The sequence below is a fragment of the Pongo pygmaeus genome, chromosome 4, assembly GCF_028885625.2.
Source record: "Pongo pygmaeus isolate AG05252 chromosome 4, NHGRI_mPonPyg2-v2.0_pri, whole genome shotgun sequence".
Lineage (NCBI taxonomy): Eukaryota > Metazoa > Chordata > Mammalia > Primates > Hominidae > Pongo > Pongo pygmaeus.
In genome coordinates this window covers 136,129,073-136,153,341 of record NC_072377.2, presented here as the reverse complement: position 1 = coordinate 136,153,341, position 24,269 = coordinate 136,129,073, and the positions used below count along the sequence as shown (strand labels likewise).

General features: G+C 41.2%; 1 protein-coding gene across 5 annotated transcripts in view; it reads left to right on the top strand.

The window, feature by feature from the left end:
* Positions 1-3,205: 3,205 nt before the first annotated feature.
* Positions 3,206-24,269, top strand: part of RAPGEF6 (Rap guanine nucleotide exchange factor 6) — a 210,830-nt gene continuing 189,766 nt past the window's right edge. For 3 of the 5 annotated variants that reach the window (XM_054488155.2, XM_054488158.2, XM_054488157.2), the window contains exon 1: positions 3,226-3,501. In XM_054488155.2, the coding sequence (XP_054344130.1) occupies positions 3,433-3,501 (69 nt within the window). In that variant the 5' untranslated portion in view covers positions 3,226-3,432. Of the gene's footprint in view, positions 3,502-24,269 lie in introns of all 5 variants that reach the window. The other 2 variants (XM_054488153.2, XM_054488152.2) reach the window with 1 other exon arrangement.

Genomic DNA, 24,269 nt, shown 5'->3' with positions numbered 1-24,269 from the left:
TGAAATATATACAGAAAACAGAGTAAATATATACTCATATAAGCATCACTAAGGCCAATAAGTAGATCATTTTCAGCAGCCCAGAAGCCTCCTCCTCCATGTGCCCTATCCTGATCATAATTCTCTACCTTCTCACTTTTGTAACTACCAACCTGACTTCATTTCCTTGCTTTCTCTTTATTATTTTACCTCTGTATTTGCATCCCTAAAAGACCTAATTTTGCTTGTGTTTAAACTCTGTCTGTGTAATTATACTCTGTATTTTGTTTTGCTTTTTTTCTCTCAACATTACGTTGGAGAATCATCACTATGTGCTATGTAGCTATGTGCCATTGTGGATGAATATTTTACAATTTATCCCTTCTAGTATTGATGGATATTTGGGTTATTTCCAGTTTTTGGCTTCTATGAATAAGGAACATTTTTGTCCATTTTTTCTATTAATAGGACAGGGGTCCCCACCCAGTCCCCAGTCCCCAGGCCGAAGACTAGTACTGGTCCATGGCCTGTTAGGAAGCAGCCACACAGCAGGAGGTAAGCAAGCATAACTGCCTGAGCTCCACCTGTCAGATCAGCAGGGGCATTAGATTCTCTAGGAACAGGAACCCTATCATGAACTGCACATGTGAGGGCTCTAGGTTGCATGCTCCTTATGAGAATCTAATGCCTGATGATGTGAGTTGGAACAGTTCCATACTGAAACCCTCCCCCCAACCCCCATAGAAAATTTTTCTTTCACAAAACCAGTGCCTGGTGTCATAAAGCGTTGGGGACTGCTGCTATAGGGCATATATCAAGGAAAGGACTTGCTGTCATAAGGTGTGTTATGTTTCAGCTTTATTACTTTTTTTTTTTTTTTTGCCAAAAGTGACTTCCCAACTTGCACTTAACCAGCAGTTTGAGTTCCTCTTGCTCCACATCTTCACAAATACTTAAATGTGTTTCTGAATTGTTATAAGTGAAAAAAACTATATTAAAAAAATCTATTCAATTATTCAAAGTTGAATTTCTACTTTAGAGGAATCACTTCCTAGGCCGGGAGCGGGGGCTCATGCCTATAATCCCAGCACTTTGGGAGGCCAAATTGAGTGGATCACTTGAGGTCAGGAGTTCAAGACCAGCCTGGCCAATATGGTGAAACCCCATTTCTACTAAAAATACAAAAATTAGCTGGGCGTGGTGGTGGGCACCTGTAATCCCAGCTACTCAGGAGGCTGAGACAGGAGAATCCCTTGAACTCCCGAGTAGTTCAAGGGACGTTGCAGTGAGCCGAGGTCACACCATTGCTCTCCAGCCTGGGCAACAAGAGAAAAACTCCGTCTCAAAAAAAAAAAAAAGTCACTTCCCAGAGGCAAAATAATGGAAATAATGAGTGGTTGGATTGTGCAGTATACTAAGTGCTTCATGTGAATTTTCTCATACTAAGTGCCTAAGTGCTTCATGTGGGTTTTCTCACGTAATCTTACTAAGTGCTTCATGTGAATTTTCTCACTTAATCTTAAGAAAATTCTGAAACAATAGGTCCTTTACTATATTCCCATTTAACATAAGGAAAATGAAGGCAACATACTAAGTGCTTCATGTGAATTTTCTCACGTAATCTTAAGAAAATTCTGAAACAATAGGTCCTTTACTATATTCCCATTTAACATAAGGAAAATGAAGTTCAGAGATATTAAATAACTTCAAGTCACTTAACTAGAAGAGGTCTAATATTAGAGACACAATTTCTAGGTCTGTTTGCCCCTAAAGTTCAAGTTCATGGTGATCATTCTTTATAGTTCTTTCTCCCTCTTCCAAAATATTGATGTGACTCTGAAAATTGATCCTTGAAGAATGGAAAGGTTAACTTTTGTTTGTGATCCTGGGCAGATCTTTGAGAGGTTATATTTGTACAAAAAATGAGGAAACCGGATCGTCTGCAACATCGTGTGATTTTTCCACATTTACTTTATTTCTACAATAGCTATGCCACACTTCCCTGGTAAAGTTTTTGCTCTATACCTGAAAAAGAGAAATGCTAATAGTATGTTGTAAACTCCCAGTTTGGGCAAGTCCCAGGACCAACAGAAAACAGCCCTTAAGTCATTGCCGGTCCCAGAAACGGTGTTGTAGCCTGAACTCTCATTGTTTTCAAATATAATTTTAACTCTTATTACGTCATTAAAATTATTGTGAATCAGTCATTAGTTGGAAAGCATGTCATAATCATAAATCACCTTGTTATTTAGTGAACTATGCTAACTGCTGTGAGAAATACCAAGGTGTACCTAGATGTAGTTACAGCCATCAAGGAGCTTAAAATTCAGTGGAAAGGTGGTGTCGCCAAAGTTAGTTACCTATGAACTTATGAGAAAGGGTAAGGAGTATCCTAGAACGATGGATTCTGGAATTGTCAGTGAGCTTATTTTTGAAACAGCCTCAGCAGCTCTCTGGCTGCTCCTAAGGGTGGTCTGTTTTTCTTACCAAGGGACCAGTGAAACAAAACTGGCTTTATTCGGTCTGTTGGGAAGCAGACTAGAATGTAAAAAGTATTGCAAAAGTTGCCACTCGAGTCCCAACCCTAAACGCAGTTGCCTGAGGGAGGGCTGCCCCGGGCATTTAGTTACATGAACGCAGTCTAAATCTAGTTTTTTGACTCAAAGGTAATCGTGAGCTGGCCGCAGCACCGGCTGCCCATCCTGGCCGTGAAAGTTTGCTTTCTCTGCCCTGGTCTCAGGACGTCCGTTTCGAATAGATCAAGCACTTCTCTGTGGGCAGCTTTCACAAGAGATCTCGTTTTATTTAAAGAGATATGAGGTTTGCGTGGACTTCCTTCTTTGCCGAATGGCGGCTTCTACTTCCGCATATTCAAAGTCGGCAGTAGAAGTTGCAGAGGGGAGCGCAAACCCGGACTTGGCCACGCCCTGCGCTTCCGGATTTGGGCACAACAGTTCTCTCCAGTCAGAACGCCTCCCCACGGTTCTGCCCCAAAATGCTATTTTTGCTCAGGTCCTCAGCGCGTTTCCGGTGTCTCCAACGGAAGGAGAAGCCGGAACCACAACGCCGAGGCGGACCCCGTGACTGATTTAGGTGAGGTCTCGCGAGGCGTCTTTAAATCTCACGACGACAGCCGGAAACGACTTACTCGCACCGCCCCAATTTTAACGTCACAGTGGAGTTACTCCCTTGGGCGTTTCTTAGCGTGCGCGTGCGTGCTGCGCATGCGCACTTACTCTCCCCCTCCCCCGCGCAGGCTTGTCTCCGGCCAGTCGCGCGTGGGTAGAGGCCTTAGGCGGGCGTTGCGAAGGGTTGTTTGCTTGAGCTTGGACCTTGTTACGGCGCGAAGTTCCCTCCTTGGGGCGAGGGAAAGGTACCGCACCCGCTACCTAGTGTGAATGTACTGTGGCGTGGGCTGCTAAGGGCAGGCTGCGGAGTACCTGGGCCGTGGCCATGAACTCACCCGTGGACCCTGGCGCTAGGCAGGCGTTGAGGAAGAAGCCACCCGAGCGGACTCCCGAGGTGAGGCTGGTTGACCCTTATGTGCGTCCCACAGTCCAATAGACAGCATCCTCCTGTCTGTCCGAAACCCGCGGCGACTGCCCTCTTGCCAGAGTCTCGCACCTGCTACTGGGAATCTGTTCTCTTGAGTCTCTTCCCTGACCCAGGCCCTTGTCGCCAGCAGGGTGCCAACCGCCCTTCCTGCCTGTGATGCGGTCTTAACCCGCGTACCCGTCCTTGTCGGGGGCTTCTGAGTGTCGTTAAGAAAGCACCATTACTAAGTCGTATTTTCTGAGTTGGGTAATATGAGTTTCGCGGTTAGATGCCCATTTGTTTAAGTAGACTATGAAAAACGAGATGGAAATTGTAAGGGAAGTATCTCAGCCATGTAATTTAGAAATAGTTTTTCTTTAAAGGTCTCTGAAATATTGTACAGTTGCCTAAAAAAAAGATAAAGTTTTCAAAGTTAGTTTAAAAGTTTACATCTAGTCAAATGGTGAATTCTGTAGTAGATGATGCATGTTTAAAGAACACCACTGTAGGTACTTTTTCAGACTGTCACTGGGAAATTTTACAGTATTTTGTGCTTGGATCCAAAATTTGCTGTGTCGAGTTAACAGTTACGGCATCAGCTTAAAAGATTTTCATTCGACCTTCATGAAGGCTAGTTTTCAGGCACATAACTAAAATCTGTTAGCTTTGCTTATCCCGGTAGAATGCTAAGGTTTTGGGGAAGGTTTTCCTTGATTTGGAGGTTTCTATAACAAGTGGGACATATTTTCTAAACAAAACACTAAACAGTGTGAGTGGATTATTGGATTGTTTTGTTTAAAGTTGCAGTAAATGAAATGAAATGCTTTGGTTAATTCTTCCTGTCACTTTGGAGTTTTTCAGATATATAGTGTTTTGCATACTGAGTCTCAGTAACGTTGGGCTTACTTTTTGGGTCGTGACAATTATTCAGGTCACAACGGATGCCATGATAGGTCAAATTATGTTATTGAAGATCCTGATGTTTGCATAGGAACAACACAAATTCTACCACTTTCCAGAGTTCTCTTTTTGAGATATACATTTATAATTCGATGAGTGTTTGTTTCCTTATGATGATTCTTGAAGTCAATGTGAGCTAATTTATGAATTTTAGTAGGCGAATTATCTTACAGCTTTTATAGCATTGGAAAGTATTATACAAGGCTTACAATGTGTAACGTAGGTTTTAATTTAATGTTATTTTATTTTATATTTGAAACAGTCTCACTCTGTCACCCAGGCTGGAGTGCAGTGGCGCGATATTGGCTAACTACAACTTTTGCCTCCCGGGTTCAAGAGATTCTTCTGCCTCAGCCTCCGGAGTAGCTGGGATTACAGGCAGGCGCCACCACGCCTGGCTAATTTTTTGTATTTTTAGTAGAGACGGGGGTTGCACCGTATTGCCCAGGGTGGTCTCGAACTCCTGACCTCAAGTGATCTGCCCGCGTTGGTTTCCCAAAGTGCTGGAATTACAGGTGTGAGCCAAGGTGCCCGGCTGCTTTTAATTTTCAACATTACTTGTGCTACTAAATTCACGTTTTAATGGAAAAATCCTACTGCTCTTTAACAGCAGAATTATTTATTTTGAAATTGCCTATTTTATTTTTTTTGAGACAAAGTCTCCCTCTGTAGCCCAGGCTGGAGTGCAGTGGCACGATCTCTGCTCACTGCAACCTCCGCCTCCTGGGTCCCGGCTCAAGTAGTTCTCCTGCCTCACCCTCCCGAGTAGCTGAGGTTATAGGCACATGCCACTATGCCCAGCTAATTTTTGTATTTTTAGTAGAGACGGGATTTCACCATGTTGGCCAGGCTTGTCTTGAACTCCTGACATGATCCGCTCGCCTCGGCTTCCCAAAGTGCTGGGATTATAGGTGTAAGCCCCGCGCTTGGCTGAAATTGCCTATTTTTGAGCCTTAGGAAATTTTCTAAACTGTTCATAAAGTTATGTTGGCCACTGTGTGCTGTGTTAAGTACTTTATTGTGTTTAATTGGAACAGCAGCATTGTTCAAGGGAATGCTAAACAGCTGCCCACAGTACACAGAATGTAGCCCTGACATCTAGCAGCATAAGAGGTTAACTGATGCATTGGTAGTGCTTTTGAATGAGTGTAGAATTTGTTTGGGGTAAAGAAGTATGAAGAAGGAAATCTGAATCCTAGTGATGATTTGTTTGTGATAAATAATTTCACAAAATTCTCGCAAGTTCATTTCTGTTTTCAGAAGGTCCTTTTACTGGACTCCCAAGGGTCTATTATGAATATATTAGCTCAGTGGTTGCTTATTGGGAGTCTAGCAGCTGAAGGCACTAGTCTGTGCACTAGGTTGTATCCATAAACAAAGCAGGTCTGCCCTAGTAAGACTTACATTCTGATAGCATGAAGAGTGGGGAAGGCAGATAATGAATATACTAAAAGGTAAGTTACATAATATGTAGCTTATAATTGCTAGAAAAAAAAGAGCAGAGTAAGAGGGATTGAAAGCAAGGGGCAAGGGCTGGGTTGCAGTTTAAATAAGGTGGTTCGTTTAACTTGTGAGAAGATGATTTTTGATCAAAGACTTGATGCATATGATGGCATTAACTATAGGGGTATATGGAGAAAGTGCTTTCCCAGCAAAGGGAGCAATCGTTGCAAAGGCCCTATGTTGAGAGCATGTTTTGATGCATTCCAGAAATAGCAAGCAGCTTTGTATGACTGGAGAAGGGTGAACAGGTGTGAGAGTAGTAAGAGATGAAGGAGGAGTGGAGATAATGATGCATAGCACAGGGCACATCCTATTTGACTTCTCAGTGAGGGGGAGCACTGAAAGATTTTGAAGCAGAGGAGTGATATTGACCTACTTAACCTTTATTTATTTATTTTTTTTGAGACAGTGTCTTGCTCTGTCGCCCAGGCTGGAGTGCAGTGGTGCAGTCTCGGCTCACTGCAACCTCCGCCACCCGAGATCAAGTGATTCTCCTGCCTCAGCCTCCTGAGTAGCTGGGACTACAGGTGTGTGCCACCACGCCTGGCTAATTTTTTGTGTTTTTAGTAGAAATGGGGTTTCACCGTGTTAGCCAGGATAGCCTCAATCTCTTGACCTCGTGATCTGCCCGCCTTGGCCTCCCAAAGTGCTGGGATTACAGGCGTGAGCCACCACGCCTGGCCTACCTTTTTGTTTTTAAAGAGCGTCTCACTATATTGCCCAGTCTGGTCACTAATTCCTGGGCTCAACAGATTCTCCTGCTTCAACCTCCCAAGTAGCTGGAACTGCAGGTATGTGCCACTACACCTGACTACCTTACTGGGTAGTCTCCTGGCTGCTGTGTTGAGAATAGACTGTAGGTGTTTAAGGGCAAAAGCAGGAGGTTAAAGGCTGTTATTGCATTAAATCAGGTTAGAGATGATGGTCACTCTGACTAAAGTGATAGTGATAGTAATGGAAGTGGTGAGAAGTGGTTAAGTTTTAGAAATATTTTGTAGGGTTAGCCAACAGGATTTGCTAATAGATCAGATGTGGACCTTGAGGAAAAGAGAAGAATCAAGCATGACTTCAAGGTTTTTGGCCTAAATAACTGGAGTGTTGGAGTTATTGTCAGAGAGGTTTGAGCTGCCATCAGCGAGATGGGAAAAGCTGCAGGAGGAGTAGGTTTTAGGGGGCAAGATCAGAAATTCAGTTTTGAACATGTCAAGTTTGAAATGTCTGTTAGAAATGAATAAGAGGTTGCATATGCAAATTTGTATTACTAAGAAGGCTGGGCTGGAGATAAAAATTTTATAGTCATCAGTTTATAGATATTGAAAGTCATGAGACTGGGTAAAATTACCAAGTAGTGAGTGTACGTACAGAATAGAAGAGGACCAAGGACAGTGAGTCCCATGGGACATGAGATCAATATAAGGTCGGGGAGAAGAGTAGAAATCAGCAAAGGAGAATGAGTAGAAGCAAACAGTGCAGTAGGAGGAAAACCGAGAGAGTGGTGGTGCCCTAGAAGCCAAATTAATAAGCTGTAAAATAGAAGGGGATAAAATTATTTGTTTGGCTTATTTTTCCTTGAATACCTACTGGGTGCAAAGTGTTGTGAAAAATATACAAAGGGATAAGAATTAGTATGTTGAAATCATTTATTTGCATCGTATAATTGATGAGTAAATAATGAGTAAAGAACTACTTGTGTTTCTGGGACAAAATGAATGATTCCTTTATTTTGAACCATCTGTCGGCCTTAGGTGAAACTATCAACTCAGGCATAATCCTAGTGAGCCAGACATCAAGTACAGACACATGTTGTAAAGTGTGCCATTTAGATATCTTTCTAACACAGTGTGTGTGTGAGAGATTTCTCCTACTTACAGATTCAGCTTCCACAGAACATTGTCTTTCCTGAGCTAGTTCTTTTTCAATTTGCAAAGATATTCTTATGGAAAATTTTAGACTTAAATACTCCATGGACAATTAAGTGCACTAAAACAACAAAAACTGTTAAGGTACAGACATACCTCCCAGATACTGCAGGTTTGGTTCCAGACTACTGCAGTAAAGCCAATATCCCAATAAAGTGAGTCACGTGAATTTTATTTCCTAGTGCACATAAAAGTTGTTTACACATATAGTAGTCTACTGTGTGTGATAGCCTTATGTCTAAAAAAAGTTATATACCTTAATTTAAAAATACTTTATTGCTAAAAAATACTAACCAGTCATCTGAGCCTTCAGCTAGTTGTCATCTTTTAGCTGGTGGAGGGTCTTGCCTTAGTGTTGATAGCTGCTGCTGACCAATCAGGGTGGTAGTTGCCAAAGGTTGGGGTGGCTGTGGCAGTTTCTTAAAATAAGACAATGAAGTTTGCCACATCAATTGACTTCCTTTCATGAAAGATTTCTCTTTAGCATGTGATGCTGTTTGATAGCATTTTACCTACAGTAACTTCTTTCAAAATTGGTGTCAGTCCTCCCAAATTCTGCTGCTGCTTTATCAACTAAGCTTAAGCTTCCGTGGTATTCTAAATTCTTTGTTGTCATTTGAACAATATGTACATCATCGTCAACAGGAGCAGATTGTCTCAAGAAACCACTTTTTTTGCTAATGCATAAGAGGCAGCTTCTCATCCACTCAAGTTTTATCATGAGATTGCAGCAATTTAGTCACACCTTCAGGCTCCATCTTCATTTCTTTTTCTTTTTTTTTTTTTTTTTTCTTTTTCTTTGAGACAAGATCTCATTCTGTTGCCCAGGTTGGAGTGCAATGGCATAATCACAACCCACTGCAGCCTCTACTTCCCAGGCTCAATTGACCCCACCTCAGCCTCCTGAGTAGCTGGTACTACAGGTGCATGCCATCATGCATGGCTGATTTTTTTTTTTTTTGTAGAGACGAGGCCTTGCTGTGTTGCCCAGGTTGGTCTTGAACTCCTGGGCCCAAGCAATCCTCCCACCTTAGCCTCCCAAAGTGCTGGGAGCCAGCCCAGGCTCTATTTCTAATTCTAGTTCTCTTGCTATTTCTACCACACATGCAGTTGCTTCCTTCACTCAAGTGTTGTACCATTCAAAGTCATTCATAAGGGTTGGAGTCAACCTCTTTCAAACTCCTGTTAGTGTTGGTATTTTGACTTCCTCCCATGCTTCACAATTTTTTTTTTCTTTTAAGTGATAGTCTCAATACATTGCCTGGACTGGTCTTGAACTCCTAGGCTCAAGTGATCCTCCCACCTCAGCCTCCTAAAGTGTTGGGATTACAGGCGTGAGTCACCATGCCTGGCCCACAGATGGTTTTAATGGCATCTGGAATGATGAATCATTTCAAGACAGTTTTCAATTTTCTTTTCACAGATCTGTTAGAGGAATCACTATCTATGTCAGCTGTAGCTTTATGAAATGTGTTTCTTAAATAACAAGACTTGAAGGTTGAAACTTTTCCTTGATCCACGGGCCACAGAATGGATGTTGTGTTAGCAGGCCTGAAAACATCACTAATCTCCTTGTATACCTCCATCTGAGCTCTTGAGTGACAAGATGCATTGTCAGTGAGTAGTAATATTTTGAAAGGAATCTTTTTTTCTGAGCAGTGGGTCTCATCAGTGGACTTAAAATATTCAGTAACCCATGCTGTGCTGTCATTTAGGCTTTGTTGTTTATTTACTGAGCACAGACAGAATAGATTTAACATAATTCTTAAGGGCCTTAGGGTTTTCAGAATGGTAAATGATCATTGACTTCAGCTTAAAGTCACCAGCTGCATTATTCTCTAACAGGAGTCAACCTGTCCTTTGAAGCTTTGAAGCTAGGCATTGATTTCTCCTCTCTAGTTATGGAAGTCTTAGGTGGCATCTTCTTCTGATAGAAGGCTGTTTTGTCTACATTAAAAATCTGGTTTTTAGTGTAGCCACCTTCATTAATTATCTTAGCTAGATCTTCGGGATAACTTACTTTTTATGTTAGTGGAGTTGGCTTTTTTTCGTATACTTCATGAACCAACTTCCACTAGCTTCAAACTTTTCTTCTGTAGCCATCTCATCTCTCAACCTTTTTAGAATTGAAAAGTTAGGGCCTTGCTCTGGATTAGGTTTTGGCTTAAGGGACTGTTGTGGCTGGTTTGATGGTTTATTTAGACCACTCAAACTTTCTCCATATCAGCAATAAGACTTTTTCACTTTTTTTTAAAATTATTTTTTTGTTCACTAAAGTAGCACTTTTAATTTTCTCCATATGCCTTTTCTTTGCATTCACAACATGGCTAAATGTGTGGTGCAAGAGGCCTGGCTTTGGGCCATTATTAGCCTTCCTAAGTTTAATCATTTCTAGCTTTTGATTTAAAGTGAGAGTTGACTCTTTTCACTTGAACACACTTAGGGGCCATTGTAGGGTTATTAACTGGCCTAATTTCCATATTGTTTTGTCTCAGGGAATAGGGAAACCCCAAGAGAGGGAGATAGAGAAGGTACAACAGCCAGTGGAACAGTTGGAACACACATATCAGTTAGGTTTGCCATCTTACATGGGCACAGTTTGTGGTGCCCCAAAACAATTACAGTAGTAACATGAAAGATTGCTGATCACAGGCCACCATAGCAAATATAATGAAAAAGTTTGAAATGTTGTGAGAATTACCAAAATGTGACACGGAGACATGAAGTGAGCATGTGCTGTTGAAAAAAATGGTGCTGCTGGACTTGGTTGATGCAGGGTTGTCATGAACCTTCAATTTGTATTTTTAAAAAAAGAAAACAACCCCACAATACCAGCCAAGCACAATAAAAACAGTATGCCTGTACTTCTTTGCGTCATTATGCCAGAATTCCTTAAAGAAGCCACAGTCATAATTAGACCTTGAACTTGGCTGTTTCTCAGCTCAGTCCACATTTAATAATATTCTTTATAGCGTTTCTTTTTTTACTTCAGAATGAACTCCTTATATTTCCCTTAATGTTTATTTCCCTCTCAGTGCTTAATGCCATGATTTGCACATATTAAATGATGAATAAATATTTTACAAGCCAGAATTTGGAAATACATTTTGTAAAGTCATCATATGTTAAAAAGTAGTACTTCCTATTCATTAGAACTGCTAACTTTGTGTTTCTTGGACAGTCTTACTCAGCAGCTTGGTTTCAGTTAGTTGTTATAGGATAATGCCTCCCAGGATTATGTTTTCCAGCTTATCCCCTAAATTTTATGTGCTTCAGCTTCATATATCAACCACCTTGTCCTCCAGGTTCTTCAACCACTTGTCCTAAATTGAGCCATCATTATTCCTCTTCCTTCATAATCTGTTGGCAGCTGGCCGAGTTGCTGTCTCTAGGAATTTGTATTATTTCTCTTCATTCCTCATAGATGCAACTTGCCACTAAACTTTATCCCCTGAATCTTTTTATCTGCCCTTACAAGTTTTACTACTCTAGTTCAGTCTGTTTTATTGTTTCTACCCCCAAATTATTGCTTGAGTCATTGAGCCTTGCTGCTAGAGTGATCTTCCTCTCAGATCTGATTATGTTCTACTCTTGCTCAGAATTTTATTTCCTATTTCCTAGGTATAGATTAACAATATGTTATTCAAATCATTTTTCTGAATTAAAAGAGAAGCTATTAATATTTATTTCAGAATAACAGGTTAAAGAGAGACTGTCCCGCTTAAACTGAGATATAGTTACCTCACCCAGATGATAACATTAATTTGTACATTCATTTAAGAAATGATATATCTGACATATTAAAAACCAAGGTTGTAGAGAGGAGTTGGGACATGGTCCCTATTCATCAATGACTTGGGAGACATAAGAAAACATAAATGTAATAAATGTTTTAGTTATTAGTGACAAAGGTATGAGTAGGGCTTTGGGGTTGCAAGATGGGGAAGGGAACAAGCTTCATGGAGGAGCATTGAATTCAGTGTTAAATGTCATGAATTGATTTCTGGATGATCAAGAGAGGTCATTCCAAGCAGAGAGGCAGGAGCAAAAGTACTGATGGTGGCAAGCCATGTATAGTTGTAGAATAAGAAGCCAATCTGTAAGTCTAGAGCAGGCATTCCCATTGGAAGTGATATCGCTCCCAAAGATGCAAAAATTGCTTTTTAGAGGAGTGGGAAAAAAAAAATCATAGCTATAGGTATGGTTTGTGGCCCTCTAAAACTCAGCCCTAAACTGACAGTGTCTTATTCTTTAGTATTTAATTAGAGATGGGGCAGTGCTTAGGAAAAATTGTCTGAAAGGTTCTTTGGGAGGGGGTGGAAATGAAAAAAAGGTTGCAAAACACTGGGCTAATGTCTAGAATGTTTGGGGATGATGGTACATGATGTCAGATGTTAAATGATGAAGCTGGATGTACTAGCAGGGTTTGGATAATTTCAGGAATTTGGACTCCATCTTATAAATAAAGGAGAAAGAACCGTTGCAGGGTTTAAAGCCTGGAAATAAGATCAGTTTTATAAAGATTACTATGTGAGCATTTTGGAGATGTAATTGAGCGGGGAGGAGCAGACTAGAGACAGGGAGGCTTATATGTATACAAGTAGACTGGACATGTATTTTATCCAAACTGGGATATTTTCCATGTGAAAGGTAAGACTACTAGTGATTATACTAAGATAATACGGAAACCAAGAAGTATGGTTTTTTTTTTTTTTTTTGAGACGGAGTCTCTGTCGCCCAGGCTGGAGTGCAGTGGCTATCTCAGCTCACTGCAAGCTCCACCTACCAGGTTCACGCCATTCTCCTGCCTCAGCCTCCCGAGTACTGGCGCTACTGGCACTCGCCACCATGCCCAGCTAATTTTTTTGTATTTTTAGTAGAGACGGGGTTTCACTGTGTTAGCCAGGATGGTCTGGATCTCCCAACCTCATGATCCGCCCGCCTCGGCCTCCCAAAGTGCTGGGATTACAGGCATCAGCCACTGTGCCCAGCCACCAAGAAGTATGTTTTGTTGTTAGAAACAAATACAGTAGTTCAGGTGTGAGATAAGGTCCTGGACCCAGTGGTGGCAGCAGTTAAGTGGGATAGTGAGGTATTAAGGAGGTAGAATTGGCCCAACCTGGTCACTGGTTGGAAAGATAATTTCTCCTCCTCCCCCAGACTTTTTTGAAAAACTTTGAAATGAACTATAAAACATGAAGTCCATATGCCCTAAATATACATTGCCAGATGATTTATTTATTTATTTTTTTTGGAGACGGAGTTTCTCTCTTGTCTCCCAGGCTGGAGTGCAGTGGCACGATCTCAGCTCACTGCAACCTCCGCCTCCCGGGTTCAAGGGATTCTCCTGCCTCAGCATCCCAAGTAGCTGGGATTACAGATGCCCGCCACCATGCCTGGCTAATTTTTGTATTTTTAGTAGAGACGGGGTTACACCATGTTGGCCAGGCTGGTCTCGAACTGCTGACCTCGTCATCCGCCCGCCTCAGCTTCCCAAAGTCCTGGGATTACAGGTGTGAGCCACTGCACCTGCGCCTGGCTACTTTTTGTATTTTTAGTAGAGACGGGGTTTCTCCACGTTGGTCAGGCTGGTCTCGAACTCCCGACCTCAAGTGATCTGCCCGCTTCGGCCTCCCAAAGTGCTGGGATTACAGGCGTGAGCAACTGCGCCCAGCCATTGCCAGATTAATTTTTACAAACATATTTTACTGTGTATATCATAATACAGAATAGAGATAAAGAATATTACCAGCACTCCATAAATTTCCCCTTTTTCCTTCTCAGTCTCCCAAAGGAAACCACTGTTCTGGTTCTGTCATTGTAGATTTGTTCTTTGTGCCTTTGAACTTAATTTGAGTGGAGTGGTTTTTTTGTTTGTTTGTTTTGTTTTTAAAGACAAGGTCTTGCTGTGTTGCCCAGGTTGGCCTCCAGCCCCTGGACTCAAGCAATTTTCCCAAGTAGCTGGGAGTACAGGTGTGTACCACCATGCCCAGCTCATTGTGAGTATTCTTTCTGGGAGCCAAGAGGACTATGAAGCTACCTTGGTTCTTTGCATTTTGCCTTTGTACTGGACTTTTAACCTCCTCTCTTGGGGCTTTCCTTGCTATTCATCTGATTATCTATCCTTTATATCCTGACACTAAAATCTCTTCTGTTTCTGTGCATTGCATAGGATGGGAACAGTATGGTACGGTGTTACTGGCCTTTGAATTTTGCATTTGGACAAGCCTACTTCAAATCTGGACTCCAGTTCTGAGAATTTGACCCTAGGCAAGTTATCTAACTTCTCTAGGATTGATATCTTTTTGGGATTCTTGTGTGGACCAAATGAGATTATATATGTGAAATAATTAGCAAAGTGTCTTGATAATAAACAGTAAATGATAGCCTACATATTAGCTGACTGTTTTCTCTGTCTGGAAAACCATCCTCTGGCCTGGCACATTCTGATTCTTCACTAAAATCTCTAGTGCTCATTTGCAGAATTGTGCATCCTTCCTTCCTCACTTTTCCACTTCTCTGTGTTCCTAGATACTTTGTGCCTTTTTCCACCATAGTAATTACTGTGCTGTGTTATGATTACTTGCATGTTTCTCTCTGATTGTAAGCTCCTTGAAGACAGTGAGTGTACCCTTATCTCCCAGTGTTCATTACACATTACTTGGTACATAGTAGATATCTAAATATTTGTAGAGTAAGTGACTTTAAAAAGAAAATCAAGGCCAGGCGCAGTGGCTCACGCCTGTAATCCCAGCACTTTGGGAGTCCGAGGCGGGCGGATCACCTGAGGTCAGGAGTTCGAAACCAGCCTGACCGACATGGAGAAACCTCGTCTGTACTAAAAATACGAAATTAGCCGGGCATGGTGGCGCATGCCTGTAATCCCATCTACTTGGGAGGCTGAGGCAGAAGAGTCGCTTGAACCCTAGAGGCGGAGGTTGCGGTGAGTCAAGATTGTACCATTGTGTACTCTAGCCTGGGCAACAAGAGTGAAACTCTGTCTCACAAAAAAAAAAAAAAAAAAAAGCAATGTGAAAACTACTGTTCCTTTACTATTCTAGTAGTGATTTCTACTGGTCTAGTATTTAAAGTGCTCAGATAAAAAGGCTTGATGAAGTTTGGCAAAATGGCAAAATGTGCTATTACTATTCTCATTAAGAATAAAGTAGAGTTGCCATAAACAGTGTTTTACCTGGCAGTTCTTGAGAGACAACTCAGATGGAGGAAACTTAGTAATATCTTGGAACAAAGACTCCTTTTCTGCATGGCTTCAAAACACATTTGCAGGGAACATCACAGAAAAATATAGATTAATGCCCATTTTAACTGTTTATGTTCTTTCACCAGATGATTCAAAACGTCTGGGCAAATTTTCATGCTCTGCTAGGTGTTAATGTAATTGCCTACTTAGAAGAAGTTTTTTTTTTTTTTTAGAACTAGGTCTTTTTGGTTATTAAAAAGTTAAAGAGGGAGCTGGGAATTTAAAAAATGTAAAATTTAGTATAATCATTTATTAATCTATTACAGAATTTAGAAAAATGGTCTTCAAATGTACACTTGCAGAGTTTTTTTCTGAATTGGCGAGAGAGCACTATTGTACTTGGAGTCATTTTGGAGTGAGTCACTGTGCACATCCCTGCTTGGCAGAACAAAGATTCTGTTGTGCTTTCCCACAGCAGATGCACATTCAGAGGGTTCCTTGGAAAGAAAAAGAACTTATTTATACTTCTGGGGCCCCTTGACCTTCATTTGTAAATCCAGTTGGATAGAAAGGGACTGTTAGATCTGGATGAGACCCGGATTATCTGGATGAACATCTTTTCCAGGCCCATCATTTTACGTGTGTTGGAGATTCCCAACTCGATGAGCTTGACTACAGAATGAGTGATTTTATTAAAAACTTTAGATTGTGGAGGCATAAGCAAAGCATGTTTGATGTTCCTTTGGCATTACATGCCAAAGGTGAGACACATTCTCCACTATTTTAATAAAATTGCTCATTCTGTTTTTATTTACAGCCAGACCTTAGTTTACCCAGACTGGTCCAAGGTAAAGTCAAATGATAAACACAATGTTATAGAGTTCACAATCAGTCTGTCCCTTGCAAAGACCAAGATTTTTGTCGTGTTGTCAAGCTCATCATGCCTGCCTCCTCCTTCCCTTTGGAGAATTCTGAGGGAAGTTCCTCAATCTCTCAGAATCAAAATCTTAAGTGTCTAAACTTCCAAATGACCACAGCTTTTCTCAAGTTAAGAAGCCAAACTAAAATAGGTTACCATCTTTTTTTTTTTTTTTTTTTTTTTTTTTTTTAGGAAAGAGTTTATGAGTGTCAGAAGTGCCTGGTGTGGAGTTTGGATTATTTATAGGATTATTAAATGACTCTCTGAGGCACAGGTGAATACATAATTTTTTTGAGGGAGATTGCCTAATGAACATTTATTTGCTCAGTAAATATTTTTTAAGCACTGTTTCATGTGCCAGGGATAAAAGATTAAAGATAGATCTTCCATCTGGGGAGGAGATAGCAAAACACATAGACAATTAAAATATGGCCTGATTAAATACTGTGATAATTATAAATATCAGGTGCTCAGAAGTTTGTAATAAGGCCTTGGGGGGGAGAAGAGGCCAGGAGTTTGAGGCCAACCTAGCCAACATGACAAAACGCTGTCTCTACTAAAAATACAAAAAATTTGCTGGGCATGGTGATGCGTGCCTTTAGTCCCGGCTGCTTGGGAGGCTGAGGCGTGAGAATTGCTTGAACCCAGGAGGCGGTGGTTGCGGTCAGCTGAGATTGAGCCACTGCACTCCAGCCTGGGCAATAGAGTGAGACTGTGTCTCAAAAAAAAAGGAATGGATTTTAGAGTCCAGTTATTTCAGTTATTCACTGGGAAATACTGAATTTCTAAATTGCCTCATTTGCAATAGTAAACGGAGATATTTTGAAAGTAGAATTGACAGATTTCTGGCCAGAGCCAATGAACCTGAGTACTGTTAACTAAATTAGGGAACCACTAATGAATTTTGCACTTGAGTTGCTGATGGGTCAGCCAGGTTGAAAGTGTTCAGTGTCCAGTAGAACATATAGTATCTAAGTTTACTGGAGAGCTTTGGGCTAGAAATACAAATATCGGAGTCATAGGCATATGTGATAGTTGAAGCTATGGATGTGGAAGGTATTCCTAACAGTAGAGAGTCTCTAGTGAATAAAAGGCAGCTGTTGGCAGTTGTGGTAACATAAACTTTATAAACATTTATAGGAGTAAGAAAAAAATGAGAAACCTATGAAGGAGACTTAGACGGAGCAGATGGACCCAAAATAACAAAAAGTAAAAACTGAAAAAAAGCAGCCGCCGCAGAAAGCTAATAATGGAAATAAAATACTGAAGACTTGGATACTGTATGGTGGTTATTGGATGCCTGTTGCTGTTATGAAAACTTTATATACATTTAATCCTTCAAGAAACCCTGTGAAAGAAGGTATTATTATCCACATTTTACATACAGGGAAATTGAATCACAGAGAGATTAATTAGTCTAATGTCACACAGCTAGAGCCAGTGTAGTCAGGATTCAAATCTAGGCAGTCTGATTTCATAGTCTGTGCTTATAATCATTGCTAAATGTTTCTCATTAGGACAAGAATCCAGAAAGAACCATATTACAGAAGGGATAGGAGAGAGAATGACATGTCAGCAGTCAAATGCTGTAGAGAATTCGAAGAGAGATAAGGATTGAAAAGTACATGTGGAATTTAGAATTAACAAGTATTAGGTGACTTCACAATGCATGGTAGGATCAGAAAAGTGAAGTGAAAAGCTACACTTTGAACTTATAAACAATTGGATGCTTAATCTTTTGATACATTGTAATTTCAGTGGTTAATTATTGAAGTCCTAAAGTTTAAGCATATCATTGAGACTTTCATTCTCAAAAATTAAAATTTTAGGGTGTAATTTTTTAAAATATACTTTAAGTTCTTGGATACATGTGCAGAACGTGCAGGTTTGTTACATAGGTATACACATGCCACGGTGGTTTGCTGTACCCATCAACCTGTCATCTACATTAGGTATTATTTATCCTAATGCTATGCCCCGCGCTCCCTCCCGCCGCCCCGCCGCGACAGGCCCCGGTGTGTGATGTTCTCCTCCATATGTCCATGTATTCTCATTGTTCAGCTCCCACTTATGAGTGAGAACATGCAGTGTTTGGTTTTCTGTTCCTGTGTTAGTTTGCTGAGAATGATTAGTAAATGCGTGAACCACCGTACCTGGCCATCTCACCTCTGATTCATTTTTCAATCCAGGGTCTAGTCAAGGTATGTTACGTTACATTTGGTTACCATAGTCTCCTTTAATCTAGAACAGTCCTGTTTTTTTTTTTTTTTTTTCCTTTCATAAACATTTGAAGGCACTTTTGAAAAGCCTGGCCAGCTGTCTTATAGAATGTATCCTAATCTGGATTCATCTGGTTGTTTTCTCGTGATTAGATTAAGGTGAAATGATTTTGTTGAGAAACTGCATAGGTGGTGGTCTGTGTTTCCCGTATTGTCCCATCACTGACACATATTGTCAGTTCTTTCCATTATTGGGCATACTAAATAGGATCATATGCATCTCTTTTGTTGTAAAGCTACATTGCTATAATTTATAAGTGAACCAGAGTTACAGTTGGAGAATGTGTGAATGTCGTGTTCTCCAACAGTGGTTTTACCTTGTGATTTCAGCATTCATTGATAATCCTCGCCTAAATTAACTATTACTTTGCTGTTACAAAGTGATAATTTTCTTTTTTTCGTTTTTTGAGACAGAGTCTCCCTCTGTCACTCAGGCTGCAGTGCAGTGGTGTGATCTTGGCTCACTGCAGCCTCTGCATCCCAGGTTCAAGCGATTCTTGTGCCTCAGCCTCCTGAGTAGCTGAGTCTGCAGGCATGCGCCATCACACCCGGCTAATTTTTGTTTTTTTTTTTTTAAAGTAGAGATGGGGTTTCCACTATGTTGCCCGGGCTGGTCTGGAACTCCTGACCTCAAGTGATCCTCTCGCCTTGACCTCCCAAAGTGCTGGGATTATAATTGTGGACCACCATGCCTGGCCATAATTTTCTGATTCTGTATTTCTTTTACATTTGTTAGTTGTTTTCTGTATAGAAGAGCTTTCCTCACCTTCCTTCCTCCTCTTTTTTCAATCACTATGAAGTAATGGATTATTTTTTGTGTTCAATATTGCCATCCTTTTTGATTATTAAAGTGCTCCAATATAGCCAGTGGAAGCCCTTTCAAAGTCAGCTCTTATGTCCTTTCGACGTGACCCCATTAGTCTTTAAGTACTTTTTTGCTTTCTGGCATAAAAAGATGTTCCAGGCCCTGACTTTCTTTGCTCTAGTACTGAAGTCAGCCATTTATCCAAAGAACTTCAATCCCCTTTAGTGAGAAATGAATTTAGAAACCAAAGTCTGGGCTCCAGTTGTGGTAAATGTTTTATATCTCTTTACTGCCATTTTGCCGAATGTTGTTTATACCTCCATGAATGAGAAAATCAATAAGTTCTATGTTTAATATATGGTATTAACTTTGGCATATTGTTTAAATCTCCAAAATGCTTTAGTAGCCTGTGTATTTTTATCCTTATTTTGTAATTTTAGAATACATTTACCATGTGATAGCCTCTCTGCTGCACATTTAATAAACATTTAAAAATTTGGTATTTTTAGTAGAGACGGGGTTTCACTATGTTGTCCAGCCTTTTCTCGAACTCTTGACCTCAGGTGATCCACCTGCTTCGGCCTCCCAAAGTACTGGGATTACAGGCGTGAGCCACTGCTAACCAGGGGTGGTGGCGGGTGCCTGTAATCCCAGCTACTCAAGAGGCTGAGGCAGGAGAATCGCTTGAACCCGGGAGGTGGAGGTTGCAGTGAGCTGAGATCGTAACACTACACTCCAGCCTGGGCAACAAGAGTGAAACTCTGTCTCAAAAAAACAATCGTTTGTGTTCAGAGATATTTTATCTTTTCCGTTGTACAGATAATAAATGTTAAGCAGATTATCCAAGTTTACACAAGTGGTAACTAACAGAGCTCAAAGAGGCATAATTTAAACACAGGGTTGTCTCCAAAGTCCAAACTGGGTTTTTGTGTGTGTATGTGGTGCTGTTTTTTAGAGACCAGGTATCTCCACATTGCCCAGATTGACCTCCTACTTCTGGGCTCAAGTGATCCCTCCCGCCTCAGCCTCCTGAGTAGCTGGGACTACAGGCATCTGCCACTGCATCCAGCTGTCTTCCACATTGTTAGACTGCCTTCCAAATGATTTATAGAAGATTCCTCAGCATAACTTTTCATTATAGAACCATAGCTGCAGAATGTATGTATGATACAATTGAATTTGTGCTGACCTTAGGATCTATCCTGGGACATTTTTCTTTGTTAAAATTCCTGGGATAGATTTGTTTTCTAGGTTAAGAAGAGAATGAGTAAAATATCTTGGTTAATGAAAGTTTTGGATAATGTTTTATTGAAAGTTTTGTGTGCCTGGGTGCGATGACTCACACCTATAATCCCAGCACTTTGGAAGGCCAAGGTAGGAGGATCCTTTGAGCTTAGTTCAAGACCAGCCTAGGCAGCATAGACCTTGTCTCTACAAAGGAAAAAAAAAAAAGCTGGGGGTGGGCACACTCGAGAGTCTCAGGAGGGAGGATCACTTGAGCCTGGGAGGTTGAGCCTGCAATGAGTCATGATTGTGCCACTGTACTCCAGCCTGGGCAACATAGCGAGAGCCTGTGTCAGAGAAAAAAAGTTGTATGTGATGAATTAAGTGTATCGTAGGTAAGAAATTCACTTGTTTTAAGCTTTAAGAACCAGAAAAATGCAAAAATTTTTTAAGCATCCCAGTTTGAGTTTTCCAAGTTTTGGTTGATTTTCTAAACACCTGTAGAAGGGCAGTCAGGAGAATTGGGAAATGGAGTTTCTGAGCTTGGCATAACATTGTAAACTAAGGAAGGGGATAAAAATTCCAACCTGCTTAATTAGAAATATATGTTTAAATTAGTAATTACTTGTTTATACAGTGTTCCAAATATGAGTTTATTTCATTTAACAACTAAATTGAAAATCCACAGAAAATATCTCCAATGAATGCTATAAGTAAGAATTGTTTAAAGGGTATACAAGAGTTGTCTTGTTACACAATGGCAGCTATCCCACCCACCTCAGCTTATCCCACCTTCACTATAAAAACTACTGGCTGAAGAGGGTGTAGCTGATCTGTTTTAGGAAGTACCAAGTCATCACCACTTCCTCACCTTCTTCTTCTTCTTTTTTTTTCTCCCCTAGGTAGAACCCATTATTTTATTCCCTAATCCTGAGCTGGTACTTGTTTTTCTAATACCCCTGGGTAATTTCTGCGTATTTTGTTGCAGTTACAGAGCTAGTGCTGAATCAGATGTTACCGATCTGGGATGTCAGGATATGCCAGATGGATAGTTTTCCCACCCTTCTCATGACTTTCCTCTTTTTTTTTTTTAAATTGTGACAGAGTTTTGCTCTGTTGCCCGGGCTGGAGTACAGTGGTGTGATCTCCGCTCACTGCAGCCTCCGTGGCCCTGTTCAAGCAATTCTCATGCCTCAGCCTCCCAAGTAGCTGGGACTACAGGTGTGCGCCACCATGCCCAGCTAATTTTTTTGTATTTTTAGTAGAGATGGGGTTTTGCCATGTTGGCCAGGCTGGTTGTGAACCCCTTACCTCAAGTAATCCGCCCACCTCTGCCTCCCAAAGTCCTGGGATTATAGGCGTGAGCCACCACACCCAGCCAACTTCCCTCTTGAAAGCTACATAGAGCAGCTTTCAAGTGCATTCAGCTTAAATGATTAGCACCTCCTTGAATCTAGCATTTAAATTTTTTACTGCCAAAGACTGTAAGACTTCCAGTCTGACTCTGTCAGGGTTCTTTCTTTTTTTATTTGTGACTTTATGCCTAATAGATAATATAGTACCTCAAGCTTATCTTGCAGATAATTGATACAAAACCCCCAAGAAAACCCTTTTCCAAGTTCAGCATTACAGACTCCACAACTCCATGCTGTCCTGTGTAAACAAAATGCCATAACCCCCACATCATATGAAAAAGAATTAATCAGCTCACCACTACAACCATTCTTTATTCTGTTTTGTGAATGCTTAGCATTCTTATGACCCTCAAACTAGGTACACAAAGAAAGGGACTAGGATTTACTAGGCATCTTAGTGCTTGTTGTCCTTCGCTATTAATAGGTCAGACAATCCAGAGTGACATAGATCCCACTTATAAACAGTGGTTCTCAAACTTTAGTGTGCAGAAGAATCACCTGTAGGACCTATTAAATCACAGACTGTTGGTTCCTACAACCCAGAGATTCTGATTGACTAGATCTGGGGTGAGGCCTGAGAATTTACATTTCTACAAAGTTCCCAAGTGATGCTGTTTGTGCTGGTTTAGGATCTCACAGGGTTATTACTTACATGCAACAGAACCCAATTTTGGCCAATCGAAAGAATTTACTGAAAGGATTCTGGGTAGCTACAGAATTACTTGGAATACTGGAAAACCAGACTTGGGGCTAGGCTTGGAATACTAGAAAAACAGGCTTGTGTCTGTGACCCTTATCACAGATTTGGTAGATACTACTGCTACTAGCAGTGAATAATGGGTGCCACAGTTTGCACTGTGGACCACCTGTACTGTCCATTGCGTATGTTGTAGACCCTTGATATGGTTTGGCTCTGTGTCCCCACCCAGATCTCATGTTGAATTGTAATCCCCAGTGATGGGGGAGGGACCTGTGAGAGGTGATTGGATTATGGGAGCAGATTTGCCCTCTTGCTGTTCTTGTGATAGTGAGTTCATTCTCTTGAGATCTTGAGTTGTTTACAAGCACGTAGCACTTTTGTTCTACTTTGCTGTCTCTCTCCTGCTGGCTATGTCGAGATGTGCTTGCTTTCCTTTCACCTTCTACCATGATTTTAAGTTTCCTGAGGCCTTCCCAGGCATGCATCCTGTACAGCCTGCAGGACCATGAGCCAAACCTCTTTTCTTTATAAATTACCCAGGCTCCGGTAGTCCTTTTCTTTCTTTCTTTTTTTTTTTTTTTTGAGACAGAGCCTTGCTCTGTCATCCAGGCTGGAATGAAGTGGCGTGATCTTGGCTCGCTGCAACCTCCGCCCCCCAGGTTCAAGTGATTCTCCTGCCTCAGCCTCCTGAGTAGCTGGGATTACAGGCACCCACCAGCACGGCCAGCTAATTTTTGTATTTTTAGTAGAGACGGGGTTTCACCATGTTGACCAGGCTGGTCTCCAACTCAGGTGATCCACCCGCCGCAGTCTCCCAAAATGCTGGGATTACAGGCGTGAGCCACCGTATCCAGCTAGGTAGGTAGTTCTTTATAGCAGTGTGAGAATGGACTAATACAACCCCGCTGCTGCCACTGGCTGCCCAAGCGGATTCTATGCAGTTCTTGCTTCTCGGTGTCACTAGCTTCTGATTTAAAGTCTGGGATGAATATGTCTAATTGGTAACACTTGAATAATTTGCCCCTGCCTTTGTCGTATGGGAGGCTGGAAAAATAAAAATTTGGTGTTTTCAGCTTTCACGGTGGGAGACAGAACTCCACCAAAACTTATAAGGTGGTCTGTTGTCAAAGAGGAGCTCTTTCATGCTTGGCCACACTGTAGCTATTTTTGACCATATGTTTCAGGAGCTAACAAAATATGACCAGCTATTTTTGTAAGTAAAGTTTTATTGGAACCGTCACACCCATTCATGTACCTGTTGTCTATGGCTGTTTTCATATTATAAAAGCAGAGCTAAATAGTTGTGATAAAAAACCATCTGGGCCACAAATATTTACTATTTGGCCCTTTATTGAAAAAGTTTTGTCAACCCCTGACAGGAATAATGCTGACATACATACATATATATATATATAAAGAGAGAGAGTGAGTCACACACAGACAGACAGACACACGGAGTCTTGCTCTGTCACCCAGGCTAGAGTGCAGTGGCACGATCTCGGCTCACTGCAAGCCCTGCCCCTGGGTTGACACTCTTCTCCTGCCTCAGCCTCCCAAGATGCTGGGACTGCAGGCGCTCACCACCACGCCCGGCTAATTCTTTGTATATTTAGTAGAGACAGGGTTTCACCGTGTTAGACAGGATGGTCTTGATCTCCTGACCTCGTGATCTGCCTGCCTTGGCCTCCCAGAATGCTGGGATTATAGGCGTGAGCCACCATACTTGGCCATAATGCTGATATTTTAATTCAGGGTCATGCAGTCAACATTACAGATGTTGTGAAGAACTACATGTTCATTTGTCCAAATTGTCCCTTTAAAATAAGGAGAT